Source organism: Panthera onca, chromosome B4 (genome assembly GCF_046562875.1).
Source record: "Panthera onca isolate mPanOnc1 chromosome B4, mPanOnc1 haplotype 2, whole genome shotgun sequence".
In the NCBI taxonomy this organism is placed as follows: Eukaryota; Metazoa; Chordata; class Mammalia; order Carnivora; family Felidae; genus Panthera; species Panthera onca.
In genome coordinates, this window is record NC_138345.1 from 59,496,954 (window position 1) to 59,522,630 (window position 25,677).

The 25,677-nt window shown below is 37.2% G+C and overlaps 1 protein-coding gene across 4 annotated transcripts in view; it reads right to left on the bottom strand.

Moving 5' to 3' along the window:
• ITPR2 (inositol 1,4,5-trisphosphate receptor type 2) overlaps positions 1 to 25,677 on the bottom strand; it is a 489,660-nt gene that overhangs the window by 231,749 nt on the left and 232,234 nt on the right. For all 4 annotated transcript variants that reach the window (XR_009617392.3, XM_060658096.3, XM_060658095.3 and 1 more), the window contains exons 33-35: positions 22,389 to 22,517; positions 20,815 to 20,935; positions 4,206 to 4,396 (exon numbers count right to left, since the gene is read on the bottom strand). Coding sequence is in view for 3 of the 4 variants with exons in the window: in XM_060658096.3 (XP_060514079.3) it covers positions 4,206 to 4,396; positions 20,815 to 20,935; positions 22,389 to 22,517 (441 nt within the window). In the remaining variant the exon portion in view is untranslated. The remainder of the gene's footprint in view (positions 1 to 4,205; positions 4,397 to 20,814; positions 20,936 to 22,388; positions 22,518 to 25,677) is intronic.

Consider the following 25,677-nt stretch of genomic DNA (forward strand, 5'->3'; position numbering starts at 1 on the left):
TTTCTTATGTCTAGATTTCGGGAGTTAACTCTTGCTGGATTCTTGTTTCCTTTTTAGCAAAAGTGACCATTTCTACTTCAACTATTTTTTTTTTAATTTTTTTTTTAACGTTTTATTTATTTTTGAGACAGAGACAGAGCATGAACGGGGGAGGGGCAGAGAGAGAGGGAGACACAGAATTGGAAGCAGGGTCCAGGCTCTGAGCCATCAGCCCAGAGCCCGACGCGGGGCTCGAACTCACGGACCGTGAGATCGTGACCTGAGCCGAAGTCGGACGCCCAACCGACTGAGCCACCCAGGCACCCCTCTACTTCAACTATTCTAATAAGCTTTCTGAGAAAATTCTGACGACAGGTAAAAGATACTACCAGGAAGGAAATAACATAAATAGGAAACTAGATATTATAAAGGTGGGAAGAAAATCTGCTTATCAACTATAACCATATTTAATAAAATGTCACTAAAAGGTGCCTATTTTTCAGATTACCTCTCTTCACTTTATTTACTAAACAAATTGTGCTCAGGTTCCTATGATGTGAATTCTGTCTTCATCGTTTATTTTGATCATGGGCCAATATGTAATCTCTCTAACTTGTTATTCCCCCATATTAAAAGTCGAGATAATTATACTCCCAATCACATGGGTTTGCCGGGAGAATTAAAGGTAAGTATGTAGAACCTCCTCTAACACATACTGGCCTCTTTTTATTCCTTGATACATGTTTGTAATCATTACTGTGGAGTACTAGTTAGCTGCAATCATCACCCTATTAATAAACCCAGTGCTTATTTTGCTGTCCTCATCTTACCCAACCACTGCTAAGCATTTTACACACTTGCTTCTACTCTGTCAAACACTTTCTGCTCTTGGCTTCTGTGACATCATACTTTCTCTATTTTCCACCGCCAACTCCCAGTAGCTCCTGGTCGTTTCTTATGAGGGATCTCATCCAAGTCCATGGTTTTAATATCCTATATGTGCTTGAACATCCCACATTTATATTTCCTGCATGGACATCATGCCAAGATGTCCACTCTGGACTCCTATTCAACTGCCTGTTTGACAAACCCACGTGGACATGTAAACAGGTATCTCGCACTTAAAATCCCCCCAAAAGAATTCCTGATTATAATTCTCCCATTCCTATCTTAGCAAATGATTCAATCATATCATATCCTCTATTCTTTCCAACACCCCACAACTCATCCACCCATCTACCAAGTCCTGCTGGCCTTACAACCAAACATATCCAAAATTCATCTACCTCTCTTCACTACTATCACTATCCACTTAAGCCGCACTGCCACCATCCTTTGCCTGAATTAATGCAAGAGACTCACTGCTTCCATGTCTGGACCCTATAATCTATTTATCTCTCAAAATCCAGTAAGTAAATCATGTCATGCTTATCCTCTACTGAAAAATCTCCAATGATTTGCCATCTCACTTAGAATAAAATCCAAATGCCTTACCAAGCAAGTCTCTACATGACTGAGTTCCTAATTTCATAATCCTCTCTTCCTTTGCTCACTAAACTTCCACCCCAATGGGCTTCTCTTGGTTCCTCAAAACTGCCAAATTCATTCCGGTCTAAATACGTTTGAATTTACTATTTTCTCCCAATAAAAATCTCTGTCCTCAAATCTTTGAATAGATTATTCCTCTTCATTAATTCGAATCTCAATTCAAATGTCACCTCAACAGAGTAGAGTTCCCTGCTAAAAGATCTTTCTCCCAGTATTTCTTCACCATGTTGTTACCATGCTTTATTTTATTCATAGCATTTTTTTAATGTTTATTTATTTATTTTGAGAGAGACAGAGAGAGAGAGAGCACACGTGTGCGCACACACGAGTGGTGGAGGGGCAGAGAGAGAGGGAGAGGAAGAATCCCAAGCAGGCTCCTTGTTGTCAGTGCAGAGCCCAATGTGGGGCTCTATCTCATGAACCTTGAGATCATGCCCTGAGCCAAGATCAAGAGTCAGATGCTGAGCTGACAGAGGCACCCAGGTGCCCCTCATAGTTTTAATTACCTAACATTAAAGCATCCATCTAATGGGTGAGGATAGACCTTCCATGAGAGCACAGAGCCCACAGCTCTATCTCCAGCACACAGTAGCTGGTATCGTTTTCACCAAAGACATATTTATTTAATGAATGCCAGTGAGTGTTCCAAAAGAAGTCCAAGGAACTCCTTCTCTATGCTGGCTAACACTTCTGTCCATCTCTCTCTGAAACGTTCTACTCATTTGGCTCTCACGAACCTGACTCCTCTCCTTTTTGACCCTGCCATTTGTCTCTCTTACTTGGCCATTCTGCCACCCTGGCCTCTTACAAGATGTTCTTTGTTTTTCCTATCACTATATTCTCTCTTTTAGCAACACCATCTGCTGTCCTTGCTCCAACTAATATCTCCAAATATAGACTTAATTTCCCATACATTTCACAGTCTGTTAATGTGATTCAGCATATTATCAATGAACATGGCCAACCTCCTTTTACTGTATTCTTTCCTTCCCTGCTACAATAAAAAGTCTTAATAATATCACCCGGTTTCCAAACAGCAGTGCCTCTTATATGCCTCTCACTGTCTCTTATCTCCATCTAGGAGCCACCAGGTCTGTTGACCCTGCTTTCATTATTGGATGCAAGGCCTTTTTCTTCATTTCATTCATACCGCCACCTGGCTGAGATATCTAGTGATTCTTAACTAATCTGTCCTCTTCTAGTCTCTTCCTGATAATTCTTTCCTGAAAACTAGTAACTGTTTAATCACTTATAATGACATTTCCACCAAATTTTTAATGACTCATAGCCTTCAAGCTTTTCATACTGAGTCTAACTTGTCTTTTTAATCACATATAACACTCAGCTATTAAAACTCTGGAGCTCTACCAATTATTCTACATGTGACCTCTTGCAATATTTATTCCAGTTCATGTCTTGACTATTCTCCAAGCCAAACAATTTCCTTAAACCATACCCTAATTGACTCCATGAAATCGTCTACAATTATGTGGGTGGGAAGATTTCTGTTATGGGTTGAATTGTGTCTCCCTAACAAAACTCATATGTTGAAGTACTTCAGAATGTGACTATTATTGTATATAGGGCCTTTAAAGAGGTAATTAAGGTAAAATGAATTCATATGGGCAGGCTTTAATCCAATATGACTGATGTCCTTACAACAAGAAGCGATTAGGATACAGACATGTATGCGCACAGAAGAATGACCACAGGAAGACACAGTGACCAGGTGACCACCCGGTCAAGGAGAGGGGATTCAGAAGGAAAGAAACCTTTAACTTGGGCCAACACCTTGAACTTGGGTTTCTAGCTCCAGAACTATCATAAAATAAATTTCTGTTGCTTAAACCACCCAGTCTGTGATATTTTGTGATGGCAGCCTGAGTAAATGAATGTAATGTCTCTCTTTACTTGATGTCCCCAGAATGTCCAGGCCAAACACAGGATTGGGATACTATGTAAAAAATTTGGGACTAAAGGTGGTTACATCATTTTCACCAATAGGACTAGAAGAGAATACTAAGAGATAAACTGAAACAAGGTTATGAATATTTAATTTATTACATGAGAATTTATGGTAACTTATTTCTCCAAATCTTATTATTATGGTATTGTTTTGATATTACAACTCATTACTATACTATCAAACACATTAAGTAATACATACTCACTAAAAATAACTAAACAACGTTTACATAGAAGCTATGTTTTTAAAAAGAATAGTATTGGGTGCCTGAGTGGCTCAGTTGGTTAAGTGTCCGACTTCAGCTCAGGTCATGATCTCGCGGTTTGTGAGTTGAAACCCCCGTGTCGGGCTCTGTGCTGACAGCTCAAAGCCTGGAGCCTGCTTTGGATTCTGTGTCTCCCCTCCCATGCTCATGCTCTGTCTCTCTTTCTCTCTCAAAAACAAATAAAGATACCCCCAAATCCAAAAGCACACTGTATACACTGTGTGTTAGCCAACTTGACAACAAATTATATTAATAAATAAATAAATAAATAAATAAATAAATAAACAAACATTAATAAAAATTGAAAAGAGTAGTATTGGTAGAGAATTGTAAAGTAAAGCCTGGTCCCCAATTAGAATTTGACATTTCTAACCATATTTTGTGTTACTACATATATTAAAAATTATAATTTAGAAAATAGTAAGCCATTGCATGCTATTATTGTACCTGCAACTTTTCAATAATGTTTCTATAATCCCAAGCAGGCCCTCCAAGAGCTTCCTTAAAACGTGGTCCAGAGCGAGCAGATAGTCTCCAACCCATAGCTGCTCTCTGCACCATATTAGAATGGCTCTTCAGGAAAAGAGTATTCACTTGGCTGTCCAAATCCACTGGAATGGCAATCCCGCGATTCTTTGCTGAAAAAGAAAGGTTTAAAATATTTTTCTCTTAATCTGACTAAAGCTTCTTACACATTACTAAAATGGTGTTATAAGCATAGAATAAAAAAGAAAAAAATATATAAGTTCTATGATGTAATGAACAGTATGGTGACTATAGTTAACAATACTGTATCATATATTTGAAATTTGTTAAAGAGAATAAATATTAAAAGGTCTCATACAAGAAAAACATTCTAACTACCTAAGGTGATGAATGTTAACTAAATTTATTGTGGTAATCATTTTGCAATATATTCATATATTAAGTCATTATGTTGTATACTCTAAACCAATATAATATGTCAATTATATTTAAGTAAAACTAGGAAAAAAAGAAAAAAATCAAATCTTTAAACTCTGCCATTGAATTCTTTTCTATAAGTACAAAAGCATTTAACCTGAAAGTATTTCAATTCTTATGACCAATTATTAAACTGGGCTCATTAAACATTCAAGAACTTATTTGATTTCTTGATGATTAATGTTTGAAATGAACTTCATAGAGCATCAATATAGAAAAACAGTGTATAACAACCATGAAAATTTGTACTTTCCCAACTGCCAAGGAAAATATGAAAGGAGACACAAAACACATGATAAAATCCTGCCAGTCCGCTCATTAGTACAACTGATGTGCATGTGTGTATGCACACACATGAGCACTCATGCAGAATTCCAGCTAGTGAAACGTCTGAAGAAAAAAATAAAAACTTGAAGAGTATTTAAAAATTTGCATTTGAAGAGGGCATGCGGTACATGTCCTTCTTCCCAAAATTTACTGAAATGTGTATTTCATCAGACTTACATCACAGTACTAAAAAATGAGAATACTTGCCATAAGGAAAACAGAAATGTTGAGGCATTTTTACAAGCAGAATGAGGATATGACTGGTCCCTCAGAAAAGGAGAGAATATACACCGCTCTACAAGAGCTAAGAGTTAGAACAGGTCTTCCTCAGAATATAGTGAACGAACACCAAGAGTGGTAATGGGGTACAGGGGAGTCATCAGGGCAACTCGTTAAAGCATAGCATGTGAACCGCTGGGAAGCCAAGGCCCTCCTCCCTCTCACTAGCATAAGCAGACAAGTTAGCAGCAGCAAGTTTTATCCAGAGGATAAAGTTAGGGAACTGCAGAAATGTTTTCTCATGAAAGTGAAATACCTGTCTGGAGAGAATGCCAAATGAAGGTGTCGGGACTTGACAGAGAAGCAGAACAGGGCTTGAAGTAACTCCAAAGATCCTCATCAAATAAGGAGTCGAATAGGGAAGAGAGAAGAGGCAGCTCCAGCAAAAAGAGAAAATATACAAAAGACTCTAACCCCTGAGCAAAGCTCTCCTATTTTAACACTTGTCAGTATTCTCAGCTGGTCTTCTGCTTCACACACACACACACACACACACACACACACACACACACTCCAAAGGAAAGCTTGAATCATTTATTCAGCCCCTCACTCAGAACTCTGGGTCAGACCTGTCATTTACACAGGAAATGCTAGTAGAGAAACCCCTCAAAACTGAAGTGGAGCCCATGTAGTCATTAAAGACCTTTATAACCATGAACACACCACCAAGAATCACAGGGAAAACTATCATCATTAAGAATAACTGGCCCCATGGGGTGTCTGGGTGGCTCAGTTGGTTAACTATCTGACTCTTGGTTTTGGCTCAGGTCATGATCTCATGGTTTGTGAGTTCGATCCCCATATAGGCTCCATGCTGACAGTGCAGAGCCTGCTTGACATTCTCTCTTTCCCTCTCTCTGTCTCTCTCTCAAAAATAAATAAATAAACTTAAAAAAAAAGAATAACTGGCCCCAGTAAAAAACAGAAATGATTCAAAGAAGTACAAAAAATATTTAAATAATTCTAATTATCATCCTCGGAAAATGTGAGCATTAGCAAATTAGCAAATCAGAAAAATAAAGAAATCTTGGAAATGAAAATATAGTTGCACATATAAAGATTTCAAACTGGCTGAAAAAGAAAAGAATAAGAATAAATACCAAGTTCATAATCTGGGAATGTCAAAGAATCTTCTAGAACATAAAGCATAAAAGATGAAAAGGGAGAATAAAACAGAGAGAATATGAAACAGAAAGAGTCATCCAGGAAGTCAAATATCTAAAATGTATAAGTTTCATCAAAAAACGTAAGAGACAAAGGAAGGGAAAAAATTATTAAGAAAATAATAAATGACAATTTACCTGATCTGAAGAAAGACCTATGTCTTCAGACTGAAAGGGCCCACTGTGTGTTAAAAGGATTAAATAAGCAAGCATATTGACCATATTCTGATAAAAACTGACAATGCTATCGTGGGTTGAATTGTGCCTCCCAAGAATATTCAAGTCTAAATCATAGGTACCTGTAAATGTGATTTTATTTGGAAATAGGGTCTTTGCAAATGTAATCAAGTTAAGATAAAGTAATACTAAATTAGGGTGGGCCCTTATCCAATACAACTGGTGTCCTTATAAGAAAGGGGTAAGGGAAACACACACACACACACACACACACACACACACAGGGAGAGAGAGAGAGAGAGAGAGAGAGAGAGAGAGAGAGAGACAAGAACGCCACATGAAGATGAAAGCAGAGACTGGACGTACACAGCTTCAACTCAAGGAATGCCAAGGACTGCCAAGGAACACTGGAAGCTAAGAGAAAGGTATGAAGTCTCAGAGAGTATGGTGCCACTCACATCTTGATTAGACTTTCCACCTCCAAAACTGTGAAATAGTACATTTCTATTATTGTAAGCCACCTAGTTCTGGAAATTTGTTATGGTGGCCCTATGAAAGTAATATAAATGCCAATAGCCAAGAGAAAATGGCAAGAACTCCTAGGGGGAAAAAAAATAGGATTCCTACAGAAAAAAATACTGGCACCAAACTTCTCACCATCAATATTGAAGGCTAGAATCAGTAGTATTATACCTTTAAGAGCTAATGGACAACAAACTTTGAAACTAGGAGTTTACACCCATCTAAACTGAAAATCAAAAGTGATACTCAAATAAAAACATTTCAGAACATGTCTCAGAAAATTTTCTCAAAACCAGCTATGAAAATCACTAAAAAAAAAGAGAGACAGGAATCCAAGAAAATGTCAGTGTGAATATGAGAAATCATGGCAACTGAGTATGAACCTGAAGAAGAGAATAAAGCAAGACACAAATGAAAGAAGATCCATTAGACATTAATGGCTGGAAAATTTCCTTCCAGTTGGAAAAGTTTCAATATCATTACATGACATCCTTGTCTCTAATGGTTACAGAGTGAAAAATATTTACATCTCATAATATTGTAAAGTCTGATCACTGATTTTTAAATTTTATCACCCTATAAAATATTTCATTATATTTCCAAATAGAATACAAATTCCATAAATCATAACGATGTAAAAGCAATAATCTACTTAACAATAGTTAGAACATAGAGTGGGAGAGAAGAAATAAAAACAAAGTCAACATGTTAAGTTCCTCATTTTTCAGCGTGGAGATATGGACATTATTTACAGCTGTTAAATCAAGATACAGAGATGTAAGGATATTATTTAAAGTTACTGTGATTGGGGCACCTGGGTTGCTCAGTCAGTTGAGCATCCATCTTGGGCTCAGGTCATAATCTCACAGTTCATGGGTTCGAGCCCCACATCAGGCTCTGTGCCAATAGCTCGAAGCCTGGAGTCTGCTTTAGTTTCTTTCTCTCCCTCTCTCTGCCCCTCCCCCACTTGTTCTCTCTCTCTCTCTCTCTTTCTCTCTCTCTCTCTCTCAAAAAAAAAAAAGAATAAACTTTTAGAAAATTTAAAAAAAATACTGTGATAGTCCCTGGAAGACTTTTTTAAATGAATGGAAGTAGGAAAGAAAGAATAAAGAGAGACAGAGAGAATACAGCTTCCTTCATATAATGGAAGCAGCAATAATACTAGTTATGCTGGTGAAAATTCTCTGAAGTTGAGAGATACTTTGAAACTTCTTTGAAAACAGGTAATTTTAGCTACCAATATAAAAAGTTACTGATTTAAAGAAGAGCTCTAGCTGAAGTTTAAGGAAATAATAAAGCTCTAAGGCAACCCTAAACAATTAATTGTACCACTGCCTAGATTTCCCTAGTGAATGTTTTCCCGATATTCATTATAAATGTCCTTTTTCCAAAGCATACAATGTCGCTGTCTATGTCCATCACACACAGCAGAGCAACCTCACTCCTGTTCCATCTGAAGGACAGACGGCCTCGACACCGCCAAGCTGCACATATTTGTGTAAATACTCAGTCCTGCGCCACGATCAAGCCCTGGCGAGACTTTCTTCCTTTTCTGGCTCCTTAACAAATAAGCTGGGCTTGCTCTAAACATCCGAAAGTCAAACAGAAGACAATACTGTTCTATGTTCTTTTCTAAGCAACAAAAAAATAAAAATTGATAAACTTCAATGTTCCTCAAAATATATCATAGCCAAGTTTACACTAACATTTAAAAAAAAAAAAATAGAGGAGGGGATTGGGATGTATCTCCCCTTTAGGAATCAGGTACATTAGGTACAACTGACCATCAAGGAAGTGCTGTTGCTGTGAATAGAATGTACACAAAGAAGTATTCAATGAATATTTTTCTTTTTTTTAAATATTTATTTATTTATTTATTTTTGGGAGAGAGAGAGAGAGAGAGAGAGAGAGAGAGAGAGAGCGCACAAGCCAGGGAGGAGCAGAGAGGGAGACACAGAATCCGAAGCAGGCTCCAGGCTCTGAGCTGTCAGCACAGAGCCCCATGCGTGGCTTGAACTCATGAACTGCTAGATGAGGAGGACCTGAGCTAAAGTCGGACGCTCAACCTTACTGAGCCACCCAGGTGTCCCTCAATGAATATTTTTCTAATGACACCAGTGGAGATGCAGTCCAATGACAGCACTTCTATTCATCTCAGCAGGGCAGGCTTCTAATTAGCCATCTCAGGGGAATCTCACCCATCCCAGATGTTGCGGCCACTATTCCACCACGACCAACAGCATGGACACACCAGCTTCAGGAGAATTCACTGGCCCAGACTTTGCCGAAAGGGGTTTTTGTTTGCTTGCTTTCCTCAAATTGTACTACTTTCATTGGTATTTTTCTAGTCTCCTATCTTAGCACAAATTGTACATTATAGATTAACTGAGTAAAATACACTACTCTGTCATGCCTAAGGTTAACTCTAGCCGAGGGCTAGATCACAATTTTTAAGTAATAAAAGAAAATTAACTATGCAATTGGGGAAAAGAGAATTTGAGTTAAAATAAGTCAGCTGTGGAGATAATGATAAAAATTTTTCAAGCAATTATAAAAATATGAATCCTTTTAAAGATATGGCCTGAAATAGATTCTCTACACTGTCAAAATATTATAAATAGTAATTCAAAAGCAAAGCTGACAATGCTAATTAGCTTTCCATATATTATTTAAAAATTAAAGCAGAAAAGAAAATTGTGACTAGAAAAAGAAAAGGCTTACAAAAACCTAAAAGCTAGAATGCAACCAAAAAAATAATCCAAATTTATCTTACTTTTATTAAATTAGGGAAATTATGGTATGAATAGTACAGTACATCGACATGTGAACTAGGCTGTATTTTGGATTACTGGCTGTTCACTGCCCCCCTCTCTCTCTCATTAAGGGAGAACTAATGAATTTACTACAGTCAGTCACTCTTCTGGCCTATAGCATTAACTCCAACTGTGTGCTTTAATGGAATGAGTCACGTTAAAGTTTAAAACATTTAAAAAAGAAATCCTCCTATTTCTCTTCTGAATTAGAATGCAATTGGGATCATACCTTGTTAATGATATTTTGTCAGAGAGTAAGTATATGGAGTTCTTAAAAAAACTAATGGTAGAAAGGATGGGTTGTTATTAATACATTTATCTTTTGTAGAGCTCTGCCTAGCAATAGCTAGTTCTCTAAAATGAGCTATCTTGACTCACAGGTATTTTGATGATTCGGCTAACCTACTAATTAGGCTTATAAATTCTGAAAATTCTCTAGATATGACTAGTCTTTGCAGTGATCTTAAGATATAATCGAAATCTACTTCTAATTATTATTCATTAAATATTGACTATTGTGTGAAAATTTTTAATTAGACAACATCACTGATGGTGTCTGCCAGAACAAAATCTCTGAGAACACACATATTGCAGTGATGGGTGCCGTGGAAAAAAATGCTTAGAGAGATAAACTGACAGGTTGGGGGAAAGAAAGGCAACAGAAAGAATCAGCACTAATTAGAACACTTGGTTGGTTGTCTAGCCTGACTGTGTGGGCTCACAAGAACCACAACAGTTGGCCCACAAAGAAGGTGTGATGGGGTGGGCAGTGTGGTGTCTTTTCTGTATCATGTCATAATATCCAGGGTAAGTCTCTATTGAAGCACGAGTGCTGTTAAATCTGAAGAACATTAAAGATACAAAATGCATCTTTCCTGTTTGGCACTCAACATACACTCAATTAATGCCCAAATTGAATAATTTTATAATTTTATGGGTTATGCAATAACTACTATTGGCACACCTGACTGATCATCTGGAAAAAATAAAGTTGACTCCATACCTTCTACCTTATAACATAATATATTCCAGACAGCTTGAAATTGTAAACAGCCACACCAAGAACACAAACAGACAGACAGAAAAACCAAAATCATGAAAATTCTCAATGGGAATTAAAAACAAAAACAAAACTCAGTCTGATCAAGGCCATTCTGAAGATGAAAGAAAACCTAAAAAGCCTGAAAGAAACTAAATTTCTGCATGCCAAAAAAATAAAACAAAATAAAAATTCAAATGACAAATGAAAAACTTTTAAAAATGTTACTTATAGGCAAAGAACATATTTTCTTAATAAATTAATGATTGAGAAAGTATTAAGGTTAAAAAAAAAAAACCTTTAGGGAAAGTGGGCAAAACACAAGTAAATCCACAGAAAAGGAAATATCAAGGACTCCATCATACGGACAGATTTTTTTCTGCATTCATAAAAAGAGAAACACATATATAACAATACTGTTATTTAGAATGATATCTTCTATAACAATATTTGTAATTATCTATAATGACATGTTAAGATTGGCAAAGATCTAAGAATTTGGCAACAACATGCTATCGAGGAGGAAGATGCTCTCCTACATCACTGGTGATATGTAAATTAAACAATCTCTTCAGAGGACAGTGTCTGTCAAAATTAAAATACCCAGAAAAAACTGAAGATTCCCCGAAGGGGAGGTGGGTAGGGGGATGGGCTAAATAGGTGATGGGCTAGGAGGGCACATGTGATGAGCACAGGTGTTGTATGGAAGTGATGAGTCAGTAAATTCTACACCTGAAACTAATATTACACTGTATGTTAACTAACTGGATTTAAATAAAAACATGAAACTAACTAAATAAATGAATAAAAAATAACCCAGAAATCCTACTCCTAGGTATTTACCTTATTCTTCCTCATAGGCAAAATAATTTGAAACAAAATAAATATCCAGCAATGGGGTTAAATAAATTAGAATATAGGCCCATAATAAGATCTTATGCAGCCAATGACAAGAGTAGGATATTCATTCATTTACGTATATTCATCCATTTATTTTATTCATGTAATAAATATTCACTGAGTACCTACAGAGGCTCCAGGCACTATCTATCTCAGGCTCTAAAATTTTGTAACAGATAGGATACTTAGCACTGCTAGTTAAGATACTTATTCTGCTTTGTGATCTCTGTACATGTTGTTTACTCCCAATGTACTAGAAATTCATTGAGGACAGGAAATAAAGTTTGACAGATTGTTTTTCCAAACAACTAAAATGATAACATTGCAGATAATGAACAGTCATTATAAATCCAATGAACCAATGAATATGTGAAAAATTTATAAGATTTTGTCCCATCTTGTAACTTATTCAGATTTAATTTTTCAAAAGTAATAACGACAGTTTGAAAAATCAGAATTACAGGAGTGCATTATGTCAAACTCATCACACAGTCAACTACAACACCATAGGTAGATTAAAATGGATTTGTTTGTTTAATAGAGACTGAATTTCTCTTCTCAAAGAGTTACTATTTTCTACATTTCAAATTTTTGGGGCAAAATTGGCTTGAAGATTGATGTTCATTATTCAAACCATTTGTAGAAGATATTTTACAGAATTTCCATTTGGAAAAAAGATTCTGTTGCCAACAAAGTACCCAACATTAATCCCCCCCAAATCATTTGAAGATTATGAAACACATGGAACAAAATTCTTTTTTAAGTGAAATAATATGGAAGTAATTTTTGGATGCTTTTTCTCAAAGTACTTCTAACATGTGCTATTGTGTCTTATGTAAAAGAGTAAACTGAGGAACAGGCACTGACCAAGCGCATTTAAAACTGTACATGGCCTTAGGGCGCCTGGGTGGCTCAGTCGGTTGAGTGTCCAACTTCAGCTCAGGTCGTGATCTCATGGTTTGTGGGTCTGAGTCCCGTGTCAAGCTCTGTGCTGACAGCTCAGAGCCTGGAGCCTGTTTGGATTCCATATCCCCCCCTCTCTCTCTGCTTCTCCCCCGGTCAAGCTCTGTCTCTCTCAAGACTAAAATAAACATTTAAAAACATAAAAAACAAAAACAAAAAAAACTTTCCCTGGCCTTAATGGCCCTATCATTTCTCAAATCTCAGTGCATTTATGGTGTGCATTTATTCCAGAGATCCCCATCCATACTTGCTCCTAAACCAGCCTTAACTTACCTCACTGAGGAGAGAATGATAGAGATATTTATATCTTATTCCAGGTAGCCCTCTGCCCCCTGCCTATGACATTACCTGGGAATTTGCATTTATTACCATTTAAGACCCTGTATCTTCCTATCAATTTCAAATTCCACATAACTTGGGAAAAAGTGTAGCAATGGAGGTAACTATCAGTAATTTCTGCAGATACAAATCACTCAAAAGCACCTCAGCTTTTAAAAGATTAGGAAGTTTATTCAGATAAACCTAATATGATATACATGGTACATTCACAACTGATCACAGCTTCAACTTTAAATGCTTATGAAGTTCTATCAGACAAATTGAACATGACATAAGGAATGCACAACTGATCAAGTCCTCAACACATTTGATAGTAACTGATAAAACTGTAGCATATTTCTGGAGTATTCATGAAGGAAAAAGAGACAAATGATAGGAAGCACTCTTTTTTCTATAAGGACTTCCTCCAAACCCTTACTAACTTAACTCACAATCTCCTTGTATTCTTTTTAAGTTATTTGAAAGCTGTATGCATTCGTTTCACATACAGCTTAAATTACCATTTTGATCTACATTTTGTGTCTTAAAGGCATAAAACAAATAATGCTTGTTGAAACTGATTTGACAGTGGGGCATCACAAATGCCTGGTAGCATGTGTCAGCATTGAAGATCCTGGCTCTGTCCTCATGTACCTGTGTGACCTTGGGCAAGCTGCCTCACCTTGCTGAACTCACATCCCCATCATGAGATGGGGTAAGAATTATGTCCACATCGTAAGGTTTACCACACCGTCCAACACTCAATAAATACTTACTGCTCTCAGCAGCGTAAGCACTAATGAAGGAAGTGCTCTTGTCTTTTACTAATTTTTGTATCTAATGTACAAATAATGAAGAGAACTAAGAATTTTTGGTAATAAATGAGTTGAGTTTATGTACTTGAGAGCACATTACAAATTGCAAAGTGTTATGTCAATGTAACTACACAGAAAGTTCTTGAGCTATGGTGGTCTGACTTACCAATTTTTCAACTTTACGATAGTGCAAAAGTGGTACACATTCAGTAGAAAAATCGTACTTTGAATTTTGAATTTGGATCTTTTCCCTTTTCCCAGGCTAGTGATATGCAGTAAAATCCTCTCTCACAATGCTAGGCAGGTGACAGCGAGCCACAGCTCCCAGCCAGCCACGTGATCATGAGGGCCCTGCACCCGTGCAACCATTCTGTTTTTCAATTTCAGGATAATATTCAATAAATACATGAGGGGCGCCTGGGTGGCTCAGTCGGTTAAGTGTCCGACTTCAGCTCAGGTCACGATCTCGCGGTCTGAGAGTTCGAGCCCCGTGTCGGGCTCTGGGCTGATGGCTCAGAGCCTGGAGCCTGTTTCAGATTCTGTGTCTCCCTCTCTCTCTGCCCCTCCCCCATTCATGCTGTGTCTCTCTCTGTCTCAAAAATAAATAAACGTTAAAAAAAATTTTTTTAAAAATAAATACATGAGATATTCGGCACTTTATTAAAGAATAAGAGCTTTGTGTTGGATGATTTTCCCAACTGTAGGCTAATGTAAGTGTTCTGCACACATTTAAGGCAGCCTAGGCTAAGTTAAGATGTTTGGTAGGTTAGGTTGTATTAAGTGTATTTTTGATTTATGATATTTTCAAGTTAGGAGGTGTTTATAGGATGTAACCCCATCATAAGTCAAGGAAGATCTGTAATAAATATTTGCATTACAGGAGTGTGTTTACCAACTTATAAATGCACTGGACATTTGCTTTATGAAAAGAGTGTACTCTTGACTTTTTCTTAAATATGTATCCTCTTTGTTCTCTCCAATATTACAAATTCTTACATATATGAATTGTGTTAAATTGTAGCACCTCTTTGCATTCTTAAAGGGTTGGTGAAGCACAAAAATGATTTTGTACCTGAGTTGTAAAATTTCAGGTAAATCCCTACTCAGCAAGCCAAACTGCCAAGTTCTAGTTTATTTTTTAGGGCTTCCTAAGATAGGACTTCTGGGGGAACACAGTATGGCATACTGTGGCATACTCAGAGAAACCTGGATTTTAAACCCAACTCAACTACTTATTAATTGGACAAGTTATTTAACCTTTCTAAGCCTAAATTTCACTATCTGCAAAATTCCTAGCCCGTGAATTACTGTCAGTCAACAAACACTCATTAACCTGATCATCCAGACGCTTTCAGGACCTACCAGTCAGTGAATAAGGCAAAGTCCCTGCTTTCATAGTTTACATTCTAATGAGAGAAGCAGACAACAAGAAGGAAAAATAAATAAACAAACAAGATGGTTTCAAACAGTGTTAAGTTCTAAGAGGAAAATAAGATAATAGAATAGGATAAGGAGCAGGAAGAAAGTGGGACACTGTCTATGGAATTTTCTGGAACATTTCACCGAGAACTTACATTCTGAGCATATGACAATCGGGCCGAGGTGGGGGGATGCCGAGGGAGAGGATCCAGACGGAAGAAATGGCGTGTGAAAATGCCCTGAGATGAGAACAAACCTGGTGTAGATTAGAAACAGAAGGAAAGCCAGTGTGGGTGGACCAGTAGAATTGGGCGAGGAGTGAAGGAAAGGTAGAAAAAGAAGACGAGGCTCAGACGATAAAGGGCTTTCTAAGCCACGGTAAGGAATACAAGTTTCAAGTGCAGTGGAGAGTAGGTGAGTGATAACGACTTGACGTACATTTTAAGATTGTTCTAACCGCTGTGTAGGGAATGGATGGTAGTGAGACGGGGGGTGAGGGATTCAGTAAGAAGATGCTTCTGTAGTCCACGTCACATGAAGGTGAATTTGGACAAGAGTGTCACACAGGAAAAGAAAAAAGATATATTTTGGAAATGGAGCCAATAGAGCCTGAACAACATAGAAAAATCAAATGTGACCCCTAAGGTTTTAAAAGAGTACCAACTATAAAATAGTTATCCTTTATATTAGGACAAAAATCTGCCTCTTACAGCTGACACATGTTAGTTATAACCCTTTCCCTGTAAAAGAAGTTCCTTATCACCTTCAAATGTCAAAAGATTCTTATGTTCACCCTCAGCTTTCTCTTCTTTGTCTAAATAGTTCAAATGTTTGCAATCACCATTCAGGTAAGTTGGGTTTAGATCACTTTACTACTGTGGAGGCTCACTTCTGAGCACCTTTCATTTTGAGTATGTTTTTCTATGAACAGCATCCATGCCCAAGCAAAAAGAGATGTGGTCTCACTATCACAAAGCAGACTTTGCTTTCTACCTTCTTAATCCCAGACAATAGTTTTTTATCAATGTCTTTGTGATCGGCACTTCATAATAATTGTCCCTCAAAGTCTAAGAGGGGAAATAAGGTTATGACTTAGGATGAGCTAAACTATGATCAAATAAAGACCATAAGAAAAGTGTGAGTGGTCAAAGGGGGATAAGCTCAGCTCTAGATATGGGAGTTAAGAATGTCTTTTATGGAGAAATTAGAACAAAACATTTTGAATAATGGGAAAGATGCTGACAAGCGGCAATGGTGGAAACTGGAGAGAAAAAGAAAAAGAACCAAACAGAAATACAGAAAGTAAGTTACAGCGTGAGCAAGGCTAGGGCCTAATAGTTGAGTCTTCTGTCACATGAGTTGTGTGGGAACCAGCGGGCAAGGCAGTCAGAAAGGTAAGGTAGGGCTGTGCTCTAGAGACCATGAATGTTACAGTAAGAAATCTGTGCTCACAGGTGCCTGCGTGGGAAGTGTCCGACTCTTAGTTTCAGCTCAGGTCATGATCTCACGGTTCATGAGATTGAGCCCCGAGTTGGGCTCAGTGCTGACTCATGGAACCTGCTTGAGATTCTCTTTCTCCCTCTCACTCTGCCCCTCCTCCCTCAAAATAAACTTTTTTAAAGAAGGAAAGAAATCTGTTCTCAGTTTGTTAGACAAAGGGATGGTGCTGAAGGCTGGGGACTTTGTTGTTACTGTTTATAAACCAACAGAGAGAATTTCACTTCAAGAAGATTACTCTGGTAGCAGATTTATTTAAGTAAAGAAAGACAAGCGAGAACATTGCATTGCTACAGTGGTCCAGAAAGGAAGTCAAGGCTTTAATGGAAGGGAATGAAGGAGAGCTACAGATGCAAAGGGACAATAGAGATAAAGTTTCCAGAGCTTTATCTCGAGTGGAAAGGACAAATGAGGAAGTGAAAGAAAACATGCCTTCTCACAAAGATAAAACTGAGATTTTACACCAAAGCATCACCCTTCCAAACCTACCTTGATTACAGACTTAGGTATAATTAATTTTTAGACTCTTTATCACCCATGTCTTTATAGCATACAAAAAGTCACTAAAATATTCTGCTAAATCATAAGGTTCAAGCCAGTAGAGGATTGATAGAAAATGAAATCTTATAACTTAGAAAAAAAAAGAGATCTTTAGACTAATATGGTGCTGGTGACTATTTTAAATCTCCAACACTGGGCCATCCTGTTATGCAAGAACTGGTTTGACTGCACAAGAAATACCATTGATGTCAGAACTCAGACAGAAAGCATGGCGTGGGGTCTCAATTATGGCTCAAAGTTCTTCATCTCAATTTTCTTTAAGTTTATTTATTTATTTTGAGAGAGAGAGAGAGAGAGAGAGAGCGAGCAGGAGAGGGGCAGAGACAAAGGGAGGGATAGAGAATCCCACGCAGGCTCCATGCTGTCTGCACAGAGCCCAACTTGGGGCTCAATCTGAGGAACCAGGAGATCATGACCTGAACCAAAGCCAAGAGTTGGATGCTCAACCTACTGAGCCACCCAGGCGTCCCTCTTCATCTCAATTTTTAACTGTATGAAGAGCACACTTTCCACATTCTGTGTAGGGCCAACTGGTATTTTTCCTCCATTGCATTTGCTAAATACTGAGGGAGGAAGAGGAGGAGGACAAGATGGATGAGAAGAAAAAGGAGGTGGAAGAGGAGGAGGACAGAGAGAGAAAGAAGGAAGAAGAAGGCAGGCGGCCTTAAAATGTAAAATATAGAAACATACTTGGCAGCTAAGACAATGTATTCCTATGTAAAAAAAAAAAAAAAAAAAAAAAAAAAAAAAAAGCATCATCTTATTGCTTTGCTTTTCCTTTGGATTTTATCTTTTAATGACTAGAATATTTCCCAGACGATTTCATCCAAATAAAAATGCTTTTGGTAATGGTTCATTATAGCTTAAAAGTATATTATTAAAAACTAAGAAGTTATACTAAAGCATGAACAACAGAACCAGATACACCTATAATTTCACCACTCAGAGATCATCAGTGTTAATATTTTACTTATATCCTTCTGGACATTTTGTTATGTGTGTCTTTTTAAAGTAAGAATTAGGTTCTCTTTTGTGTCCTTTTTATTATGGCCTCGTCCCTCATTTCTTCCTTTCTGTTCTTAAGGGATTCATTCCTAGAATCTGTAGGAGGAGCAGAGCAAAGTTAAGTGTCTACACTAGGCAAGAAGGGCACACAGTCCTGACGTGATCCAGAGCTTCTGAGTCAAAAGGAAGCAGAGGTGCCTGTGTGGGAGGCTGCCAGGGGTGGCGAATCAGAACTTGGAGGGGTGAGGAGCATGTCAATGCTCAGGGACAGCCTGGCACAGGGTATCAAACGTGATGGGCGTATGCATGCGAAGGAGTGACCAGCAGAGTCAGGGACCACGCTGGTGGAAAGAAGGTCCCTCGGCAGCTCGAGGTAGACTGTGGGTACCCACAGGAAGTAAAGAGGGTCTCTTCATAGAAGGGCATCAGAGGCCAGGCTGCCAGGGGACACACCATTGTGGGGTCTGGCCTCGCATGTGTTACCTAAGCACAAGTAGGCTGTGTGTGTGGAGGAGGGTTCCTGACTGTTGAAGCATTATGCTTATCAGTTATGTGAGGAGAGCCAGCATCCCTAGAAAGGGAAGTTTTAAATCCAATAATAGTAAAGATCTCTATTTATCATACATTTTTATAGCCCTCAATATAGCATTATATATTATATATAGTATATAGTATTATATAGTATATTATTCTCTCGTGTTTCTTGTTAATAACTTTTCTCTTAAGTATTTAATATTTTTATTGTTAGTGTGAATAATGCATTTTACACAGTGTAGTCTGTTTCGTTTTGGTATATAGAAAATCTATCAAGTTTACTACTTATTTATAATAAATAACTGAGATGAACTCTATTAGTTCCTTAGTTCTAAAATTTTAAAATTGATCCTCTTAGGTTATCTTAGGTTATTTATTCAAATTAAAATTGAGCAGTCATTAAATCTTGTTAATATACAGTCACTTAGGTCAATTTGCGGATGGAGGAAAGACAAAATTTAGATGGTCATTAATTAGTAAATCATTTATTCGTTTATCAAATACTTACTGAGCATACACTATAACTAACCCTAGTCAAGTTACCTAATCTAGATAGTTGTGTTTTTCCCAAGTGTAAAATGTAAATAAACAAAGAACCTATCCAGGCATTAAATGAGACAATGCAAGTAAATTGCTTAGCAATGCACAAGGCGACTGCTCAAGAAATGTCAGCGGTGATGACATACACTGTAAGTTACCCTTCCCAATGCCTGCAGAACCACCAGTAGTTGCGAGAGTGCTCAAGCTCATCTGTTTTTTAAGTCCAGTATTTCTCTTAACAGAAAGAAAGAAAGAAAGAAAGAAAGAAAGAAAGAAAGAAAGAAAGAAAGAAAGACAAAGGAAGGAAGGAAGGAAGGAAGGAGGAAGAAAGAGAAAGAGAAAGAAGGAAAGAAAGCAAGAAAGCAAGAAAGAAAGACAAAGGAAGGAAGAAAGGAAGGAAGGAAGGAACGAACGAACGAACGAACGAACGAAGGAACGAAGGAAGGAGGGAGGAAGAGAAAGAGAAAGAGAAAGAGAAAGAAAGAAAGAAAGAAAGAGAAAGAGGAAGGGAGGGAGGGAGGGAGGGAGGGAGGAAGGAAGGAAGGAAGGAAGGAAGGAAGGAAGGAAGGAAGGAAGGAAGAAAGAAGGAGGGAGGGAGGGAGGAAGAGAAAGAAAGAAAGAAAGAAAGAAAGAAAGAAAGAAAGAAAGAAAGAAAGAGAGAAAATAGGAATTTATGAGAAACTCTCTCTAAAATCTACTAACCTTCCCTTAGCTATAATCCTCTCACCTTCCATTTCATTTGTAATTTCTGAAGGCTTCTATATACAACAAAACCTTAGTAAATACTGATGGATTTCAAACAACGTTGGAAAACCAAAACCCTTAAAAGGTCCCACTGCTCTATGAAGGTATTCGGATGCCAGGCTACTTAACAGAGGAAACAATTCTATAATGAAATGTGAGGCAACAAACTAAACTCCTTTCTGTAAAATCTTCTGGAGCTATGTTAGTGTCATATACAATATTAAATTTAAGTTTAGAAATACAAGAATTAAAAATATATAAATAAATGTTAAATTTTGGAAAAAAAGAAATAGAATAATTATATTCCCCTCCCCAAAAGTATGCAACATTCAGACCTGTTTGCTGCTCATTGCTCTTTCCCATACCTGCTTTCTTATTAAATTGCAAACTGGAAAGCCACTTGTATTGCCTACTAGCCAAAAGCCCAATTTCTTTAACAAAATGTAAAAATAGATAAGACCTGACATTCTGACTTACCCACTTCAGCCAAAGTTCTGATACAAGACTCCACAGATGATTTCTGTGCTGGATTTGGCCAGGTGCAATTGTAAATCCTGAAGGCAGATTGAAGCAGCTGAATAAAAACTGGCTGATGTGTCTGAAAACAGAAAGTATGCAAATAGACCATTAAACCATTCATGCTCCTGACATAGCATTTATTGCATTATCAAAAATGTTCATCAAAATAAACTATGATCAGGTCTTTTTGAGTGTCAGTGCCATTCACAGAATATCTCATTCAACAAATATTTATTATGTACCCAGCTCGTGACAGGCACCATGCCAGACTCTATAGAAAACCAATTATTTGCATTTTAACTATATTCTTAATCAGAAAGAAATTGGCATTGTTTGAAACCAATGACATGAATTTAAGTATTTACTTTAATAATCTCTGGTTTATTTCCCAGTATAAATAGAGGAGGTGTTTTGGGTTTGCTTGTTTGACTGATTGTATACTTTGGTTTCATATGACATGCAAGTACAGGAGATAATAATTATGACCTACAAAAACAATTTCATATGGTTCTAATAGTTTCAAAGTTTCCCCTAAAGAAAGTATAATTGAAATGGAATTTAAAAAAATTTTTTTTTACTGTTGATTTATTTTTGAAAGAGAGACAGAGCGTGAGTGGGGGAGGAGCAGAGACAGAAGGAGACACAGAATCTGAACCAGGCTCCAGGCTCTGATCTGTCAGCACAGAGCCCTACATGGGGCTCAAATTCACGAACCGTGAGATCATGACCTGAGTGGAAGTCAGATGCTTAACCGACTGAGCAACCCACCGCTCCTGAAATGGTATTTTTATAAAAGTAATACACAATCAATGTAGCATATTTGGGAAACACAGAAATGAAAATCACCAATAATCCTACCATGTAGAGATAATCAGTATCGAGATTTTGAAGATATTTACTCCCTGAGTTTTTCTGTGTATACCTGCACCCATATTCTTAACACACTCAGATTTGGATGATCCTATATTGCAATTCTGGGGCCTGTTTCACTTCATATTACTTCATAATCATTTTCCTTAGTCATAAATATTTCTTTTAAAACATGATTTCCAATTGCTATGTAATAAGCCACCCTACAGACACACCATAATTTATTTAGCTATTCCTCTATTCATGGACATTTAAGGTCGATATCAATTTTTAAGTACTATAAATGCTTGAATGAAAATCTTAGTATATAAATTCCTGCTAATTCTTTCAGGATAAATTACTAAAGTGGAATTATTGAGTCAGAATGCCTGTTCATTTAAAGAACTGTTCATTGCACCATTTGGCACACGGCCAATATACTGAAATGAATATTCCTATTATGCTTAGGGGGAGAAGGAATAATTCAATTTGAAGATAGAAGATGGGGCCTTTTTATTTAAAATAAAGTTTGGTAAACTCAGGGGCATAATAATAAAAAATATGAGAGAAAAATAACCTTCAGAAGTGTGATAAATGACTTCCTGGTTAGATTAAACTTTTTTCCTACTCAAACGAGGGAAGTAAATCATGCATCAGAATGCTTTTGTACTTGTTTATGTTACCTGGAGGCTGGTACTGTTGTCTGAAAATGGGGAATTAAAGAAGCCGCTCACGATGTTCATTATTGACTCGGTAACACACTTCTCCAAGAAGATGTCTGCGTGTTTCCTGTCTGTGGTTGTGTTGCAAACCTGGAGAGAAAAATAGAACTCAATACGTCCTATCACATCTTTGAATGCTAACTCAATACTGAGACCTTGTAGAAATCGCTCTGAAATTGTTGTTTATAACATTTCTTGTGCTTTTTAAAGTTGTTTTAAATAGACACATTTCTACCTAAAATCTATTAAAATTTTATCATTCTACTGTAGCTGCTCCTTTAAGTTTGGTTGTCATTTCATCCTTGGACCAGAGTTCTTTCATAGACCCCAGCCCCTTCCTCCTGCTCTGCTCCTACACACTCTTGCACACCAACCTTCTCCCTCTGTCCCCAAGCTTGGCTTTGCTGGAAGACACCCTTGTACACAATGTGAGCGAATCAAAGAGGAAACAGTCATTATAAGAAAGGGGTGAATGTGATTAATGGTGGTTTATATCTCTACATATTTTCACCTATAATACCTGGCCCAAATTGGAGATGCCAAGAGAAAATATTTGGCAAGGAAAATAGAAAGCTGAAAGAAGATAAAACTCTTTCCAACACTTTTGACCTTTTCATCCATAGATTAACTGGGAAGCATGGAAGTGCGCCTTTGTATGCTTCCTTCTTCATGTAAGCTAAGCAAGAAGAGATAATACACGTGCTAAGGATATATCAAAAAAGAACATAGGCCTGGTTCCTGCCCTGCTCTATGTGATTAAATGAGGCAGAAATTGGTCATTTTGTAACACAAACTACAAATTTCCAAGTATGTCAGGGGAGACAAATTGCAACCGTGAAGATACATGATTAAAAACAAATGAAAAAAAGCTGGGTAACAAAAAGAAACTTGAAGATAAAAAGAAGAAGTAGGGGAGGGTGGCTGATGGGTATTGAGGACAGCACCTGTTGGGATGAGCACTGGGTGTTGTATGGAAACCAATTTGACAATAAATTTCATATTAAAAAAAGAAGAAGAAGAAAGTGGAAGGGGGAAAGCATAGGGTGTGAGAACCTGAGGCAGAGTAACAGCATTTAAACATTCACACAGTGATGGTGGGGAAATATGGTGGCCAGATGTTCCAGACGTTCTTACACAATCCAAATTTCTACATCATTTTTTTCTTTTCAGTAAGATGATTAATCAAAAGAACAAGTATAATTTAATTTGATATTGCTTTAAAACCTTTCACACAAATAAGTTCACGAAAGAGAAAAATTCCTTTCTGAAACGTGTGTCCCAGTGTTTTGGTTTAAAAAATAACAGTATTTGCCGAGTGGAGGTAAAAGAGCACAGGGATTGTTTTCCTTCTAGGTCATTTCCCATCAGGGCACTTCATTTTTCCCTCATCTATTAAGTGTCAACTACCTGGCAGGGTTGCATTAGAATTAATTCACAGTTATTGCAGAGAACAGTGCAATTAAAGGAAATAAATTATGTCAAATTATGTAATCTTTTGGTTAGTGTTCCAGCATATAACATAATGCCTGACATAAACAACATGGTCAGTAAATATTTGGGAAATGAATGAATCAATTAATTTTAAAAATGAAAGAATAAAAAGACTCTTACACTATTTAAGGTTAACGTTGGGTTAGGCTATATTTGTGGAACATCAGGACTAAAATCGAATGCGGTCCCAGAACTAATATAAAATTAGTTTTCCCATGATGGACATAAAGTAGGATTTATTTCATTTAGTTTCTTCCCAGCACTGGCTTTTATACTGAAATTTTCTGATTTGTAAGATAAAAATATATTAAAGTTGAAGAAGTAGCTGACCACTTCTATTATTACCAGCCCAAATAACCTTCTTCCAAATCCAGTGACATTTCACACAATAGTGTGGGGCTCTCCAGAGCTATTATAGTATCACACTGAATTGCCTGCAACTAGACATTTGCTAAAGAGCCTCTCAGAAATTTGCTTTAGTCAGTGGATTAGTAAAAGTAATCTATTTCTATACAAAGACTTTCCTCAAAATCCTGGGTAATGAAAAGTCTGGGTTTACAGAACTATCTGAATATATTCCTCAATGAATTTGAATCAGAAATTCAAATAAATTTTCAAGATATTTCTTCTGCCCCATATGAATGATAAAATTTTTGTACCTCTAGAACCTTGCATCCTACATCATAATATCATGGATAGTGAAGAGATGTAAGAAGCCACTTTTCTTATTAAAATTCTTTAAAACTTTCCAGGGAAAAAAAGAACCCAAAATATAACAGTATTTCTCTGTCCTTTTACCTCTTTCTACTGCCTCATTCCAATTGGAGGAAAGATTGGAAATGATTCAAAAACTGATATCACATTAACTTAACTTTTATGTGTAATTCATGTATTTTCAAAGTTTCAATCTATTTGCACAGATTATTCACATACCATTATTTCCTATAAGGCACATCCCACGTCATTCTTGAAACACTCACTTTAAAAGGTTATACTTATTCCATCATTTTAATGCACCATCATGCCTTAATCCATTTGGGGAATAAATTGAGGTATATATAACCAAAAATACAAATCATTTTCTTATTTTCTTGGTTATTTCCTTCTTGCTAGTCTTTTGTGTGATTTCCCTAAAAATTTTTTGCAACCATAAAGAATTGTGCAAAATTATTATTTTTACTTCCAGATTTTTGGGGTACATTCCACCAAAAGAAGAATCACCAGATGAGGATATATAGATCGTTTTGTACTGTTCATGAGCTGATCCTCTAAAATAATAAATTTACAATGCTATCAACAACCTTTTTGTTCCCCCATTAGTACCAACCAGCTCTTGTGTTCAGGCTCCAGTTGGTTTCAACTGATACGGAGCACCAGCAGGAGAACAGAGTGGAAGAGAAGGAAGTCAGGTGCCTGCCAGGCCTCTGCCTCCAGCCCCAACTCCTCCTCACAAAGGCTTTAGCAATGTCTGCATCTCTGGGGACAGCTCCTATTGAGCCCTTCTGCAGTGCCTCCAGTAACAATGGCACTGCCCTTGCCCCTCCAGGCCTGGGTGCAAACAGCTTTGCATTGTTCCCAATTCCTGGGTGCTACCCCGGGCCTTCTCAGTCCTTTACACACTGCCCGCATCTCCTGGAGTATGCCATCTGGTTCCTGCTGAAACGGACTGTTCTACCAGTAAATTATCATTATTTTGCCCATTTAATGACACCTAAAAGTTATTTTGTGTTTCTGACATTGCTAATGAGGCCTGGCACTT